At 57.8% G+C, this 16,199-nt stretch overlaps 1 protein-coding gene across 1 annotated transcript in view; it reads left to right on the top strand.

Moving 5' to 3' along the window:
• Nucleotides 1-701: 701 nt before the first annotated feature.
• DCHS1 (dachsous cadherin-related 1) overlaps nucleotides 702-16,199 on the top strand; it is a gene marked incomplete at its 3' end in the record, with an annotated part of 31,376 nt that continues 15,878 nt past the window's right edge. The window contains 5 exon segments of the mRNA XM_081003883.1: nucleotides 702-889; nucleotides 2,416-4,245; nucleotides 14,332-14,520; nucleotides 15,068-15,299; nucleotides 15,408-15,644. Coding sequence (XP_080860009.1) covers nucleotides 2,512-4,245; nucleotides 14,332-14,520; nucleotides 15,068-15,299; nucleotides 15,408-15,644 — 2,392 coding nt within the window. The 5' untranslated portion in view covers nucleotides 702-889; nucleotides 2,416-2,511.

Below are 16,199 nucleotides of genomic sequence, written 5' to 3' on the forward strand. Positions count from 1 at the left end.
AGAAAGAAGCCTCTGAGCATGTGCCGAGTGCCGCCTTCCTTCTCCCCGCGCGGAGGGTCTTCCTTTCGGCCGAGCGCATCGCGGCTCCGGAGCAGGCGCAGCCCCTGCCCAGGCTCGCTCCTTTGGGGGGGGGCTGCCGGGGCGCGCGCGGAGAGGGGGGCGCGCAGGGCCGCGGCGCAAGCGGGGCCGGGCAGGAGCGGGCGGGCCAGACGGCGCGGCTCGGGTTTCAGCGAAGCCTCGGCTCGCTCCATCCTCCAGCCCAGCCGAGCGCGGAGCCGTCGTCGCCCTCGCCTCCCACTTCTCCTCCTGCGGCGCCTGGCGCGGGGGTCTCTGCCGCCCCGAGGCAGGCCAGCCCCCCACCCGCGGCCGGAGCGCCAGGCGGACAGGCGGATGGCCAGGAGAGAGGATGCACGTAGGTGGCCGGAGCGCCCGGAGGCGCCGTCGCGCTGCGCCCCCTCCCCGCTTTGTCCCGCGAGCAGAGTAGGAGCGCGGGCGGGGGAGGAGATGGGCGGGACCTCGCCGGGACCGGGCCGCGAAACGGCGAAACCTGCCCCCCCCCACCTGGCCAGCCCCGCCCCGCGTGCCCAGCACCCCAAAGAGCGGCGAAAGGGCCAGAGCAGCCCCGCCCGGGCTTGCACGGCGAGGGAGGGGGCGACAGCCGAGTCGGGGGCTCCGCGAGGGGAAGGGGGGCGTCGGGCTCACGTTTCACAGGCCGGGACTGGACCCGCCTCGCCCGCCCGGCTCCCCCCGCGCTCGGCGCTGGGCAAATTGGAAGCAGCTGCGGCGCTGGGGCGACTCCGCGCCTCCTGGTGCTCGGAGCGGGCTGGCCTGAGCCCCCAAAGCCATGGACACGACGGGACCCCCGAGGGCTGTGGGGCGGCCCCTCAAGGTGCGCGCGCGCGGGGCGAGATTCCCATGTGTCCTGGGGAAAGGAGAGCAAAGGTCCAGGGACATCCCCCCCCCCCCAGCCGGCTCGCCCTGCTTGCCTTCCCGCTACTCCTCGCCTCGGGCACGCAGCCCGGGCAGCCCCCCCCCCCGCGCTCGCTGGGTCTGGGGCGCGCGCTGCCCGGGGGCTTCTGGGCGTGGGAGCCGAGTCGCAGCCTTTCCCTGCAGCCGCAGCCCCCCCTGCCCCGCTGGGGAGACCTTTCCGAGGGGGCGGGTCGCTCCTCCACCGCGGGCCGGCAGGGGTCCGACGCCGCCGCTCGGGAGTGGACGGGGCGTCAGCCCAGGTAGAAGACGGCTTTGCTGGCCGGCTTCTCCCTGGAGCAGGGCGCGGGCGGCGCGGGGCCCCACCGTCAATCCCGGGGGCGCCCCGAGTGCCATCGCGGGGCCCCGACGAGCGGCAGCGGCGGCGACGCTTTCAAGCGCGGCCAAGTATGAGCTCAGCCTATCACTGCTTCCCGGCGGAGCCCGAATCCTGGCCGTGCCTGCGGGGCTCGGAGCCGCCGCCGCGGGACTCCCCCCCCCCCCGCCCCTACGCCCGAGGAAGGGCTGACCCGCTCCCGCTCGGAGCACCCGCGCCGCCCGCGGGACTGGAGCCAGCCCGGCCCCCCACCCCCCACCCCACCCTGCCGTGAGGAGCCGCTACAGCGAGGCGGAGCGAGCGGTGGGGCTGCAGCCAAGGAGCCGGAGGAGCCGGAGCCAAGGAGCCGGAGAGACAAAGGCAGGCGGGGGGAGCCAGCCAGGCAGCGAGCGAGCGAGCGAGCGAGCGGGGCGGGGAGCAGCCGCGACGGCAGCGGCGGAGACAAAGGCGGGCCGTGGCCAGCTCGCGCTTGCTGCTTCTTTCTTCCCTTCCTCCCTTTCTTCCCCGCTTCTCCTCCGCCTCCCGCCCGCGCGCCGCCTTTGTCTGTCCCGGTCTCCGATGGCAGGCAGGTGGGGTGGCCCCAGGGGTCCTCCTGACCGGGGCGTCGGTCCTGCGACGGCTGTGCCCGGGGCAGGAAGAGCTGGGGGCACGAGTAGCGCCACCGTCCCGCTCTCTTTTGCTACGGAAAGAGCGGCTGAGGGGCTCCTGCTCCCCTGAAGCCCTCGCGGGAAGAGCAGGGAGGGAAGGGGAGCTCCGCAGCCCTGGGTCTGCTGCGACCAGCCAGGCAGGGCCTGACCCGGAGCCACACCTGTCCTCCAACCCCTGTCCTCTGGTCTGCCCACTCCTCAGCCCCTGTTCTAGCCAGCAAGACCCACCCCTACCAGCCTGTCTTGCCAGAGGGGAAGGGGTCCTGGGCATTTGAGGGTGCTGGAAACGATTTTTTGGGTCTGGTCAGGAACATCCCCTTTCACCTTTCCTGCAGCACCCACCATTGTCCCCCTGCTCTGGGGTCTGATTTTCCCCCTTGGCCACAAAGACGGACATGTTTCCCTCACTGTCTCCTAGCCTGTTCTTCCCCTTCAGACTTGCTTTCTCTTGTGCATTCCTTGCAGGATTAAGGCGCTTGCTCAGCAGACAGAGGCCGGCCTTTGGAGGGCCTCTCAACCCTCACCAGCTTCCTTCGGAAAGGCTTCAGGGAGCAGCTAGACATGGCTTGGGTCATTCTGCTGCTGCTGCTGGGGGTGCTGGCTGCCCTGGGGCAGGGCTCAGCCGTCCTGGGCACCCTAGACCTGCAGATCGATGAGGAGCAGCCGGCGGGCACCATCATTGGGGACATCAGTGCAGGCCTGCCCCCTGGCACCACGACTTACATGTACTTCATCTCTGCCCAGGAGGGCAGCGGTGTGGCTACAGACCTAGAAATTGATGAGAATACTGGCATCATCAAGGCTGCCAGGGTGCTGGACCACGAGAGCCGAGACCACTACAGCTTCATTGCTGTCACCCCTGAAGGTGCCACGGTGGAGGTCAACGTCCAGGTCAACGACATCAATGACCACGCGCCCACCTTCCCCAAGCAGCGCAGCTCCCTCCAGATCCCAGAGCACACCCCCCTGGGCAGCCGCTTCCCCCTAGAGCCAGCCTTTGACGCCGACAGTGGCTTGCTCAACACGCAGGGGTACGCCATCAAAGGGGGAAACGTGGGGCAGGCTTTCCGCCTGGAAATGCGCCGTGGGCCCAATGGGGTCCTCCAGCCGGAGCTGGTGGTGAGCAGCGTGTTGGACCGGGAGACGCGGCCCAGCTACACCCTCTTTCTGGAGGCCTATGACGGCGGATCTCCCCCCCGGAGCTCCCAGATGACCTTGGATGTGTCTGTCCAGGATGTCAACGACAACGCACCAGCCTTCAACCAGAGTCGCTACCACACCCTCATCCCAGAGAACCTCCAGCCCGGCAGCAGCATCATGCGGGTCTTTGCCCTGGACGCTGACGAAGGGGACAATGGCGCCGTGGTGTACGAGATCAACCGCCGGCAGAGCGACCCGGAGCAGTACTTCACAATCGATGCCACCACGGGAGTCATCAAGCTCAACAAGGGCTTGGACTATGAGTTGCGGAAGGTGCACGAGCTTGTGGTGCAGGCGCGAGACAGGGCGGTGCACCCCGAAGTCTCCACAGCCTTCGTCACCATCCAGGTGCGAGACTACAACGACAACCAGCCCACGATGACCATCATCTTCCTCAGTGAGGATGGCTCTCCTCGCATCTCAGAAGGCGCCCAGCCCGGGCAGTTTGTGGCCCGCATCTCTGTCTCAGACCCTGACTACGGAGAGTACGCCAATGTCAACGTCTCCCTGGAGGGTGGCGAGGGCAAGTTTGCCCTCACCACCAAAGACAACATCATCTACTTGATCTGCGTGGACCAAATGCTGGACAGGGAGGAACGGGACTCCTACGAGCTGCGGGTGACAGCCACGGATGCAGGAACGCCCCCGCTGCGGGCTGAGTCAGCATTTGTGCTCCAGGTGACAGACGTCAATGACAACCCGCCCCTATTTGACACCCAGGAGTATGAGCAGAGCGTCCCCGAGGTGGTTTACCCAGGCAGCTTCGTGCTGCAGGTGACGGCTCGTGACAAAGACCAGGGCCCCAATGGGGAGGTTCGCTACAGCATCCTGCACACCCACCACACCCATTCCCACTGGTTTGCCATCGATCCTGCCACAGGCATCGTCACGACGGCCTCTTCTCTGGATTACGAGGTTGATGCTCAGCCCCAGCTGACTGTGGTGGCCACGGATAGGGGCAAGCCTCCCCTCTCTTCGACCGCTGTGGTTCACGTGACCTTGCAGGATGTCAACGACAATGAGCCCCTCTTCGAAAGCAACTTCTACAATGTCTCCCTGAAGGAGAACGTCCCTCCTGGCACCTGCTTCCTCCAGGTGAGCAAGGGGTTGGGGAGGGACCTGGCCAGCGCACTTGGCGCAGGAGCAGCCAAAGTGGTGGCAGTACAAGCAGCCTCTCCCCCGGTACCTGGCCCAGGTTGATGTGCCCTGTGCTTGTCCATGGCTCCTGAGAAAGACAGATCTGGAGGGGGTGGGGTGCCTATGGGGGGTGGACTGGAGTCCTTGACTAGGGTGGGGAATGAGCATCTCAAGTCCAACTGGCCAAGAGTCAGCCAGCCAGAGGTCTTCTCAGCAGCTCTGCGGTTCGTTGGAAGGGGTCCACCTCTGTTGGTAATGGCAGCTCATTTGTGAAGGGCATGGCTCAGGGTTCAAGCGCCTGCTTGGCATGCAGAAGGTCCCAGGTTTAATCCCAGTGGCAGCTCCAGGTAGGCCTGGGAGAGAGAATCCTGCCTGAAACCTGGAGAGCCTTTGCTGCCACTGTAGACGGAACTACGCCAGGTGGACCTCTGGTCTGACTTGGAAGATGGCAGGCTAGGCTGTTCCTATAATAGCAGGTCCCTTCTAGCCCCACATGCCTCCCTATCTGGAAGGGCTGCCACACTAAGGAAGGGTCAGTCATAGAATCATAGAATCATAGAATAATAGAATCATAGAATCATAGAGTTGGAAGAGACCACAAGGGCCATCGAGTCCAACCCCCTGCCAAGCAGGAAACACCATCAGAGCACTCCTGACATATGGTTGTCAAGCCTCTGCTTAAAGACCTCCAAAGAAGGAGACTCCACCACACTCCTTGGCAGCAAATTCCACTGTCAAACAGCTCTTACTGTCAGGAAGTTCTTCCTAATGTTTAGGTGGAATCTTCTTTCTTGTAGTTTGGATCCATTGCTCCGTGTCCGCTTCTCTGGAGCAGCAGTGGGAAGTCCTACCTTCCCACTTCCTGTCTTAGGCCATTCCCCTCTCTCTGCCCGCCCTGTGTGCTCAAGAAGAAGGGACTGGATCAAGAGGAAAAGAATCCTTTCCTTGGCAAGTTGGGGGACACAGACTGGGGCAGAGGCCAAAGTCCCAGGACGGGACAAGGAAGCCTCACACTTGCATAAGCCCCAGCAGTCTGCTGAGTGGAGCCCTTCTCCTCCTTGAAGGAGAAGCAGCCTGCAGCTGATGAGCTCCTGCTTCCTGCTCTTCTCCATTCCACAGGGCTGTCCATTGCAGAAACCTTGGATAGGAATAGGCTCACTAGATGGAGACAGTACTTGGCATGCAGGAAGCTCCAGGCTGAGTCCACAGAATCCGCCACGGAGGAGAGAGTGAGCTCCACTGCAAGCCCCCTAGCAGCTTCTTTCCCTCGCAGGAGGCAGTGCAGCAGTAGATGGGCCAAAGACCCAACCCCCTTTTATGAACCAGGCCAGGAGATTTGCAGAGCAGATCTGCCAGGGTCCATCAGTCATACCCTCTGGCTGTCGCCAGGTTGGCTCTCTTAACCTTGGAAGAACCCCATTGCAATTTGGGTCCTCCTGGGATCCTTTCGGGGGCTCAGCTGCCTTGAGGAGCCTCAGGCGATGCCAGCTTAGCTTCGTGGAACAGAATCCTGCTCCTCTGTAACAAGGCATCCCTCCACCCACCCCACCACTCCCCATGACAGCAGCTGAGTATCTGGAGTGCAGGGGGGGGCAGCAGGCAGCTGGCCAAGAGGAGGCAAAGGCCCTCTCCCTTGCAGCCCAAGGAGGGCAGGATGGGGTGGGGAGTATCAGAGCCAAGCTCTGCCAGTGCCTCTGACTTTGGGGGCACCAGCAGTGTTGCCATGTGCTTGGTTTGAAGAAGGGGTGTGGACCTGTCGGGGCCCTCCAGATATTGTGGGGCTGTACCTCCCAAGAGCCAGGATGGCCGTGGGTAAGGATGAGGAGAGCTGGAGACTGGAGCCCCAGTCAGGGGCATCTCAGGTTGTATAAAAGGTTGATTTGTTGATGCACTAAGGAAAACCCAGGATGGACTGACTTCTTCCGGGTTTTATATTTTATCCAGATTTATTTTATATATTGTGATTTATTTTAATAATAATAATAATAATAATAATAATAATAATAATAATTTATTATTTATACCCCGCCCATCTGGCTGGGCTTCCCCGGCCACTCTGGGCGGCTTCCAAAAGAATATTAAAATACTGTGATACATCAGTTTTATTCAGTTTATATCCCCAACTTCCTCCTGAAGGAGCCCAGTGCAAAACCTGTCAGGGGGGTTTCCTTCCTCTAGCTTCCTACACATTTTCCCCTTTAGCTCTCTGGGCTGTGGAATGTACCTTGCATCTTTATCTGTCTGCTGCCTTGCTCCCGGTTTCCTTTCTCTTGCCTCCAGAAGCTCATAGCTCTGGCCTCTGAGGTCGTCCTTTTCGGAGCTGCAGACCTCTGAAATGGCTGTTCCCATTGGCTGGCTGCTGCTTTCTCCTTGAGAGTTTCCTTATGCTGCTGACATCTGTGTTATTCAAGGGACTTTCTGGCTGAGCAAACCCCAGTTTCCCCCACGGTTGTGCAACTGCGGCAGCCCCAGACTCCATCGCCACTTATGGGGAGGTTTGCTGAGCAAGAGGAGGAGCTGGATCTGCAGACATTGCTCCTTGCCCTTTCATATTCTTTGAACTGGGAAGCTGCACAATAGCACAGGAAAGGGGGCAAATGCTTCCTTCAGATATATATTTTTAGTTTATTAAAACATATTTAAAATGTTTTTAATACATGTGTATTTAAAACACAACAGTGTTAATGGAGAAATCTGAGGCTCCCTTGGACAAAAAAAAAGGACACCAGCCAGGAATAGCAGAGCAAAACAGCAGCCAGTAGGTTTGGTCTTTATTAAGACTGTCACGACAGGACTCCCACCTGCCACAAGGTGGAATAAGATGGAAGCCCCGAACAAAAGAGCCCCCAAATTTTTATTAGCTGCTAATCCCCATGTTACACCCCCCCAAACTACATCACTAATACATCATGGTTACATCATGAAAGGGGAGGTCTGGTGGCAGTAATCTGAGCATCCTGGACCCTGCCCCATGGTTCCCCTTGCCCTCCACCAAACACCCATCAAGTGTAATAAAAAAGATATTTACATTTCCCTGTTTCCCAGCCAAGTTAATCACACCCTTTTCTCTTCATCTGGGTTTGTTATTTCTGGAATGGCTACCTGTCTGGCACTCAGGTATCAGGATGCCAGGGGGTATCACTCAGGCAGAGGGCCTGCTGAGTAGCTGAGCTCACAGGTCTAGATGAATTTCTGAAGTTTTCCCAGTGAGCCAGTACATAGATACATTGATCAGTGAATTCTTACATTTGGTATCGTACAGCAAAGGACCTTTGAATAGATAGGAAGAAACTGTGAAGAAGTGTTTTGGGGGGACAAATCACAAAAGTGATTGTGCTGATTTTGGTAGTGGGCTGCATGTGCATGATATCTGCTGGAGGGGCAACCCCCCCCAACCTATACATAAATTCCTGCAACAACAGGAATATTTATTAGAAAAGAATTTAAACAGCAAAACATTTGATGGTGGGCATCACTGTAAGATGGAAGACAAGCCCTGTGAGGACCCACCGTGACATGAGCATGCCCGCTCCCCAGCAGCAGATGGGGCAGTGGGCCTCATGGGGAAGCAAAGTGAAGGTTCGGGTTCAGCACAGCCCCCCCCCCCCCCGGTGGCCTTGGCGGTGCCTGGAGGGTGTTTGCTTCTGGCTTGGGGAGGGGGCACAGGCACAGATTTCACACAAGACAGAAAAGATGCTCAGCAGGCATGTCAGACACTGTGCTTCAGGGGGGCCACAGGCTTGTTTCAGAAGGGTCAGCCCTGGGGGAGGGTCTCTGGGTGCGTAGCATGTGGGGTTGGGGGCTCAACAGAGCACTGGGGTGGGTTGGGGGCCTCTGTCCTAGCCTGTTGGCAACAACTGCTCTTTATGGGCATATCTTTTTTTTAAAAAATCTTGTTTGCAACTAGCACCCCTCCCCCTTCCTCTCTCTCTCTCTGCCCCACACGTGCTTCTTCCATCCCCCCTCTTCTCACCCACCAAGGCTAGTTTGCAAAAGGGAAGAAGTGCAGAGGAACCAGTTTCTGCTGCTTGTTCATAGAAACAGGAAATATGCAGCTGCAAAGAGAAAACAAGGGCTTTAATAGAATCATATAATTGTATGATGATAATAATAATAATAATAATGATTATTTATTATTTATACCCCACCCATCTGGCTGGGTTTCCCCAGCCACTCTGGGCAGCTCCCAACCAAATATTAAAAGGGTTGGATGGGACCCCCTAGGGTCATCCAGACCAACCCCCTGAAATGCATCAGCTAAAGCATCCATGACAGAGGGCCATCCAAGCTCTGCTTAAAACCCCCCAATGCAGGAGAGTCCACAACCTCCCAAGGGTTGAACTGCTCTTACTGTCAGAAAGTCTGTGGCCCTGTGAAACCCCTCCCGGCCCCCCACCTCCCCTCCCTGGCCCTCCTTTGCACCCTGGGTGTTTTTTGCCTGGCTGGGATATGTCCTTGATCTCTGACAACATCTCTTGATGATAGCTCAGATAGTTGGTGGACCATGAGACTTTTAATCTCAGGGTCGTGGGTTTGAGCCCCACATTGTGCAAACGATCCCTGCATTACAGGGGGCTGGACTAAATGACCCTCAGGATCCCTTCCAACTCTACACTTCTGTGATTCTTTGATTCCCTGGACGGAGGATGGAGAAGGGTGTGTAATGTGCGTAGAAACTGGTCAGTTATGCAAAGGTGACTACAGCCATACTTCTGCCCTGTGGCCACGTGCCCTTGTGAATTCTGCTTCTCCAGGGATCCTGCTTGTGCTGTGCGAAGGAGATATGCAGCCCCACCTTAATGTAATTCAAACTTGCATCCTCCTTTGTCACCTCTTGAGCTGCTTGGGCAGAGAAAATGTGGCTGTGCGTTGGCTCTGCACAGGCGGGCCACACCTGAATTCCTGCATGTGGCACCATCTGAGTGGCAGGGACTCCATGTCATTCTGGGCATTTGCACCTGGGGCCTCTCTGTGCCCTTTCTCACCCAGTGGATCCTGCAGCACCAATTTCTACTCTTTCTGTCTCGTGCCCAGGATCTGGCGTCCTCACTGTGGGCATCAAGTCATGGAACTTCCTGCGAGAGCCAGGCTGCTTGGCATGTGACCAGGGCTTGCCTGGCTCCATCCAGCTGGTGTCTAGTGGTGCTGTGCCCCCAGTGGCTGGGCTCCCTGCTGCGCTTAAGTGATGGCGTCTCCCATTGTGTATCATGGAGGGCAAGGCTAATCCTGACTACTAGCCATGCTGCCAGGAATCACGGTGGCAGCGGGGGGGGGGGTCCTGCTTGTTTCTGGCCTTTCTCCTTTCAGGAGACTGGTTGGCCACTGTGGGAAGCAGGCTGGACTGAGGTGGGTCTGATCTCGTGACCAGGGCGTGCTTTTGCCTGTAGGCTATGCCAGGGAGGGGGCTGTCCTTGGAAGAGGGTTGGGTGTGTGATGCAACAGGCCCCTGTGCCATGGGTGCCTTCTGAGCTCTCTCTGTGTACCCAGAGCCATGGGAGGAGTCAGGATTCACCCCCCCCGGCATGGCACTTGGGCTGCTGGTGAGCCCCCTCACTCTCCTCCCTGCGGATGTCAAGCCTGAAGGTGGCCTCGGCTGCCCTGTTGGTCTACAGCACAGCTGTGACTACCCAGACAGATTTGGGGCTCAGCGGAACTGACTGTGGGGCCTCTGGGCACTGGCCTCCAGTCTCCCCCTGCTTAGCCCTGGCTGCAAGAGCAAGAGCTGAAGGACTCTGGGTTGATGCAGCTGCAGGGAGCCTCTGGGAAGTGTTGCTGCTGGCCACGCATGGCTGGCGGCCGCTGCTGCTGTCAACAGCTACCCACGGGGCCCGCTCTTCTGACCCAGCCCGTGCAGGCCAGCCGCTCCCCAGCTGACCCTGGAGGCCGGCCGGGAGCCGGGAGCCCTCATTTCCTGAAATAGCCCGGCTGGCTGCTCCTTCACCACTTTTAGCCGCTCAGCAACTGTGCCAGGGTGGGGAGGGCAGCTGCGCAGTGCGCCTAGCCGGGAGTGTGCGTGGGATCGCTGACCACACTGGCGCCACGGCTCCCCTCGTTCCTGGGCCTGAACCAAAGCCAGATGTGGAACTGCGGCTTTGCAAACATCTGCCGAGCGAGGCCTCCTGGGCAGCCTGCCATCCGGGGCCTGGGAGCTGGGCTGGGCTTGGATGGGCAGGCGGGCAGTGAGGGGAGCAGCCTGCAAAAAGGCCGAGTCCCTGCCTGAGAGGGGTGCCCCTTGCGCCTTCTTTGGGTGGGGAGAACAGGCACCCCTCTTTCCTGGGGTGGAACTTCAGAGACGGCTGCCCTCCACCCTTGTTCCACCATTGTGAGTGCCCTGAAGGCATGAACTGAGGAGGCAAAGGGGATCTCCCCCTCCTGATCACCCAGAGGGGCTGAGCAGGGTGCTGCTCCCTGCAGTCCTGTCCTGCCCACTGAAGAGTCATCAAAGTTTTGTGGCAGGGAGGTGCTGGGTTCAAATCCCTGCCTTGTCAGCATCATAGCCTCCCCCACGGTGCCTTCCCATCACTCTCTGGGCCTAAATGAATGACTGTGGGGATGAGCAAAAGGCGGGAGGAGCTGAGGAGACCATCCTCAGGATGGAGGGAGGCTGTGTGTGTGTGTGTGTGTGTGTGTGTGTGTGACATAGCCGCCTCTGGTCTCTGCCAGGGTTGTGGGTGGCCCTGACAGTCCCAGGATGCCGAGTGCCGCTGTGGCCGCCTTTGGAAGGCGGGATGTGGCGTCAGCACTTTGCTCTGAAACATGAGCCCCTTGCGGATGGGCGGCTGCTGCAGGGAGGCCCCTCCATTATGCAGTGACAGGCCGTGCCAGGAAATGCAGTCCCCTCCCCAGCCCTGCATGCTCCAGCGCAGCCCCTCACAGCTGTCCCCCAGCAGTGGGGCTTCCAGTGCAAACAGCAGGATCCTCAATGTCCCCGTCTGGTGCTCTGGGGGTGTGATTGTATGGCTGTGGCTGAGGAGGGGGGCCTGGCAGGCAGGAAATGCTCGATGTGGGGGCTGCTGTACACCCCCTGCCCCCCCGTCCTGTAGCACTTGGGGCTGAGGATTCGCAGGAGGCAAGATGGAAGAGGAGCTCCTGAGAATCTCAGAGCCAAAGGAGAGCTTTTCTCTGCTTTCTGATGACATGCAGCTGAGCGGTGGAGGTGGCGGCCAGCTTGGGTTTCCTGCATTTTGGGAGGGGGCAGGTTAACTCTTTGCACTGCTTTTCAGTCTAAATCCCACCCCACCCCTGAAAATACCACAAGAAGCTGTTTGTTTCCAGCTGCATTTTATTAAAAAGCGAAGTGTCAGGAGATCCCATCGCAGGTCAGCTGAGCGATGTGTGGGGAAGCCTCCTCTTCCGCTGTGAGCAAGGATGCTTCCCGCACCCTCAGCGTCTCCCCGTGAAGTGTGCTCAGTGGTGGGCATCACCTTATGGGTCACAGGACCCGAGGGGCGGATGGGGGCTGCACACGCCTGACCAGCTCCATGCGCTGCTTGCACCCCCCCTGGCCAAGCTGTCAGGAAAGTATTGGGGCCTCCTCTCTATTGGGTTTTTTTTTGGGGGGGGGAGTGGGAAGGGGTAGTTATAGATTCATAGAATAGTAGAGTTGGAAGGGACCCAGCCAAGGGCCATCTAGTCCAGCCCCCTGCAATGCAGGAATCCCCGCTAAGGCATCTCTGACAGATGGGATTATTATTAATAAATGCACCCTGCCTGTCTGATAAAAATTCCCCACTGTGGCTGCATCATTAAAATGATCTACAGCATATAACCCCCCAGAATGTAACTGGCTGGTTGTGGGGCTGGGCTGTTTGCTTGTCTGTGGGGGCCACATGGCAAACCCCCCTCCCGCCTCCACCACCCACAGAGCTCTTTCCCTCAGGAACACTGGGGGGGGGGGGGAGCAGAAAGAGCTGCTGTCCTGGCTGGGGAGGGGAGGGGAGGGAGCCCCAGAATGCCGGCATCTCAGGCTTGCTGCTCTGGGTGGGTCTCCCCCCTCCCCAAGCACATCTTTGTCATTCTCCACAGCCTCACCCCCCTCAGGGCTTGTGGAAGAGTCTGGTCCCCCCCCCCGCCTTGTACAGGCCTTGCAAGCAGGTCTAGTGTGTGTTTTTAAGAGGGGGGAGGAAATGGGGGCTGGTTTTAGCAATAGAGGGAGCACCCCAACCAAGAAGCACATGCTGCCTCTGGGATTCCCTTCTAATTAGAGCAAGCCAACATTAACCAACAATATTATCATTATTATGTTCACTACGGGTTAGAGTAGGGCTCTGATCCTATGATCTGGCATTGTAAATAATGCTTGTGGTTCCTCATTGTGTCTTTCCCAAGAAGTCCATGTGCCGACAGCCATTGTCATAGGACCCCTGAGGGGCATCTAGGCCAACCCTTTGCAATGCAGGAATCTCAACTAAAGTATTCACGACAGATTGCTATCCAACCTTCGCTTAAAACCATTTAATGAAGAGAGTCCACAACCTCCCGAGGGAGACCATCCCACTGTTGAACAGCTTTTCCTGTCAGAAAGTTCTTCCTGATGTTTAGTCAGAATCTCCTTGCTTGTAACTTGAAGCCATTGGTTCAGGTTATTCCCTCTGCAGCAGGAGAAAACATGCTTACTCCATCTTCCATGTGACAGCCCTTGAGATTTTTGGCTATCATATCCCCTCTCAGACTCCTCTTTTCCAGGCAAAACATCCCCAACTCCCTCAACCATTCCTCAAAAGGCTTAGTTTACAGGCCCTTTGTCAGCTTTGGTCACCAACCTCAGCATACTTCCAGCTTGTCAACATCCTTCTTAAACTGGGGTACCCAGAACTGGATGCAGGACTCCAGGGTTACTATGACGTCCCTCAGGGCCAACCCAATACTGTACATTTAGGCACCTGAGGAAAACTACAACATGCCCCCACTACCAGAGAAGAAAGGTGAAAAGCTACATCAAGAAGAAGCAGGGAATAAAGATCTGCAATGGGATCTGTTGCTCCTGTGGATCCTGAGGCAGTCACCTCATTTTGCCTCATGAGAGAACTGGCCCTGACATTCCTTGATGTCAACACTTGATGTTTGATGAGGAAGCCTACAATTGCATGAGCTTTTTTTGCTGCTGCTGCTGCTGCTTCCACCTTCTTCTTCTTTGGCTATCACTCGCAGCTGAGTAAGATTGTCTTCCATAAACAGAGTTTTAACAGTGAGTCCGTAAGTGACTGTGGAGGCCAATTCTGCATCTACACGTCCTTCCATAGTTCTGGGCGGGAGTTGATCACAGTGAGGGTTTGCCAAGCGTGCCTTCCTCTTAGCACATTTTTCCTTTTCGTCCTGAGTTCAAAGCCCATGACACCTTTGGTCAAGGCTGTTCTCCAACTGGAGCGCTCGCAGGCCAGTGTTTCCCAGTTGTCAGTGTTTATGCTACATTTTTAAAGATTTGCCTTGAGACAGTCTTTAAACCTCTTTTGTTGACCACCAGCATTACGCTTTCCGTTTTTAAGTTCAGAATAGAGTAGTGGCTTTGGAAGACAATAATCAGGCATTCGCACAACATGACCAGTCCAGCAAAGTTGATGATGAAGAATCATTGCTTCATCACTGGTGATCTTTGCTTCTTCCAGTACGCTGGCATTAGTTCGCCTATCTTCCCAAGAGATGTGTCAAAGTTTTTGGAGACACCATTGATGGAATCTTTTTGCTGCTGCATCACACTGCTGACTCACATTCAGCTTGTGGTTCCCTAAGACCCCCCAGACTGCAGTTAAGCCAGGGATCCCCCATCCTAGATTTGTGCATCTCACTTTTCCTGCCCTTTGGAGAGTACTTTGCGGGTTCAGTCCGTCAAATCGCCCTCAGGGAATTGTGTTGCGGAGATGTGTGGGAATCCATCACACCACCTCAGTAGGGGTGGCACAGCACACATGAAAGCAGCCTTCCCCACCTTCCAGATGTGTGCAGGTGTGCATGCAAATGTGTCATTGTGGGGGGGATGTTGCACTTTGGTCCTGCTCCTGCCGCCTGAGACGTGCAAATGCCATGCTTCTTTCTTGCTTCCTGCAGGTCACAGCCACAGATGCCGACAGTGGCTCTCTGGGCTCCCTCTCCTACTCCCTGGGCACCGGCCTCACCAGCTCAGCCCCCTCTGCCTTTCGCCTTGGGGAAGAGACCGGCCAGCTGTGCACCACTCAAGACCTGGACCGCGACGAGGGCACCTCCGCCTATGACTTCACTGTCACGGCGGTGGATGGGGTGAGGAGGCCGCAGGGCTCGCCCTGTTGTGGCAGAACAGCTTCAGCCGGTGGTGGCAAAGGGTGGCCACAAGTGGGGAAGGGGGGCGGTTGGAGACCCTTCTGGCTGGACTGTGACAGCCTCTGTGGGTGTTGGGGTGGGCAGGAAGGTTTGCAGCAGCCCCTTTGGCCTCACCCTAAAGAAGGCCGTGGTCACTGGGGCCAGCCACATCTCCCCTTCCGAAACACCAGGAGCCAGTTGGGCTGTGGAAGCACCAGTGTGGAACTGGAGCCCTGGCTGCTACCCCAGTCTGTGCCACCCTCACTGGGGGCTTGTGGCTTCTGCCCCACCCACAGGCAGGGGCCATTTGAGGTGCGGCAGAGTGAAGTCATAGAATTATAGAATGGTCGGGTTGGAAGGGACCCCAAGGAGCATCTTGTCCAACCTCTTGCCGTTCAGGAATCACAACTGAAGCATCCCTGAATTAAACAAAGGTGTGATCCAGGCTCCAAGTTGTGGATTCCCAGCAGCATCTTTCTCTCTCTCTCTCTCCTTCCTCCCTTCCCAGGGTGGGCTGAGCTCCATGGCCTACGTCAAGGTTTTCCTGGAGGACGTCAATGACAACGCCCCCACCTTCTACCCTCTGGAGTATGCCACCAGCATCAGCACCCAAAGCCATCCCGGCTCAGCAGTGCTGCGTGTCACGGCCCACGACAAGGACGAGGGGCCCCATGGGCGGGTGACCTACCACATTGCCGCAGGCAACACGCCCTCCCTCTTTGCCATCAACCCAGACACAGGTGAGGAGGCGAGGTGGGCAGGCAGGGCGCGCCAGCCTCCAGGGGGGCTGCTTCCTCCCTCCCCACCCCTGGCCTCCCCCACAACCAGCTCTCCCTCTTCCTTCGCAGGTGCCATCTCCTTGCTGAGGAGTCTGGTGGGCAAAGCCAACACGCTGGTGCAGCTGGAGGTGGCGGCCCAGGACGGAGGGGGTCTGGCAGCCCAGCCCAGAGCTCAGGTCAACATCAGCGTTGTGGCTGGCACCATCTCCCCGCCCAGCTTTGAGCGCACCCAGTACTACTTCACGGTCCCGGAAGACACCCGGCCGGGCAGCAGCGTTGGGGTCGTCTATGCCCACAACCCCGCAGGTAGGCACAGGGAGCCTGTAAGATGGGGCGGGGAGCCTCTGGCCTCTGAGCCAGTCTTTGCCCATTGGGGTCCCATTTTGGCCCCATAACCATGCCCAGCTGGCAGCACAGGCAACATCAGCGGATGGGTGAGACTTCTCGCTGCCTGCCCTCCCCCACTTTGGGCCGCTCTCTTAAAAGAGAAGTGCAGAGCTGTTTCAAAGAAGCCTTTTGGAAGGCCCCTGAAGATGGTCCCTGCGCTCTGTTTTAGCCACTCAGATGGGAGCACAGGGTCTGTCTTAAAGCACCTGGCAAAAAACGCTCCTTGAAGCAGCCTCCCACAAAGCACTTCCTGAAAGGACACTTTTGTGAGGTGCTTTAGGAGAGTCCAGTGCTTGAGTGATGTTTAAATTATGGGGGAGGCTGCTTCAAAGAGTGTTTTTGCAAAGGGCTTTAAATGTCTCTTAAACCATATTAAGAGGAGGGTGCTGCTGCTTCAATGAGTGCTTTTGCAAAGGGCTTTCAGATGCATCTGCCCCCCACGCCCCATTCAAGTATGAAGCTCATGGGGGAGAG

This window comes from Podarcis pityusensis (genome assembly GCF_964106645.2).
Source record: "Podarcis pityusensis genome assembly, chromosome: 4".
Taxonomy (NCBI): Eukaryota; Metazoa; Chordata; class Lepidosauria; order Squamata; family Lacertidae; genus Podarcis; species Podarcis pityusensis.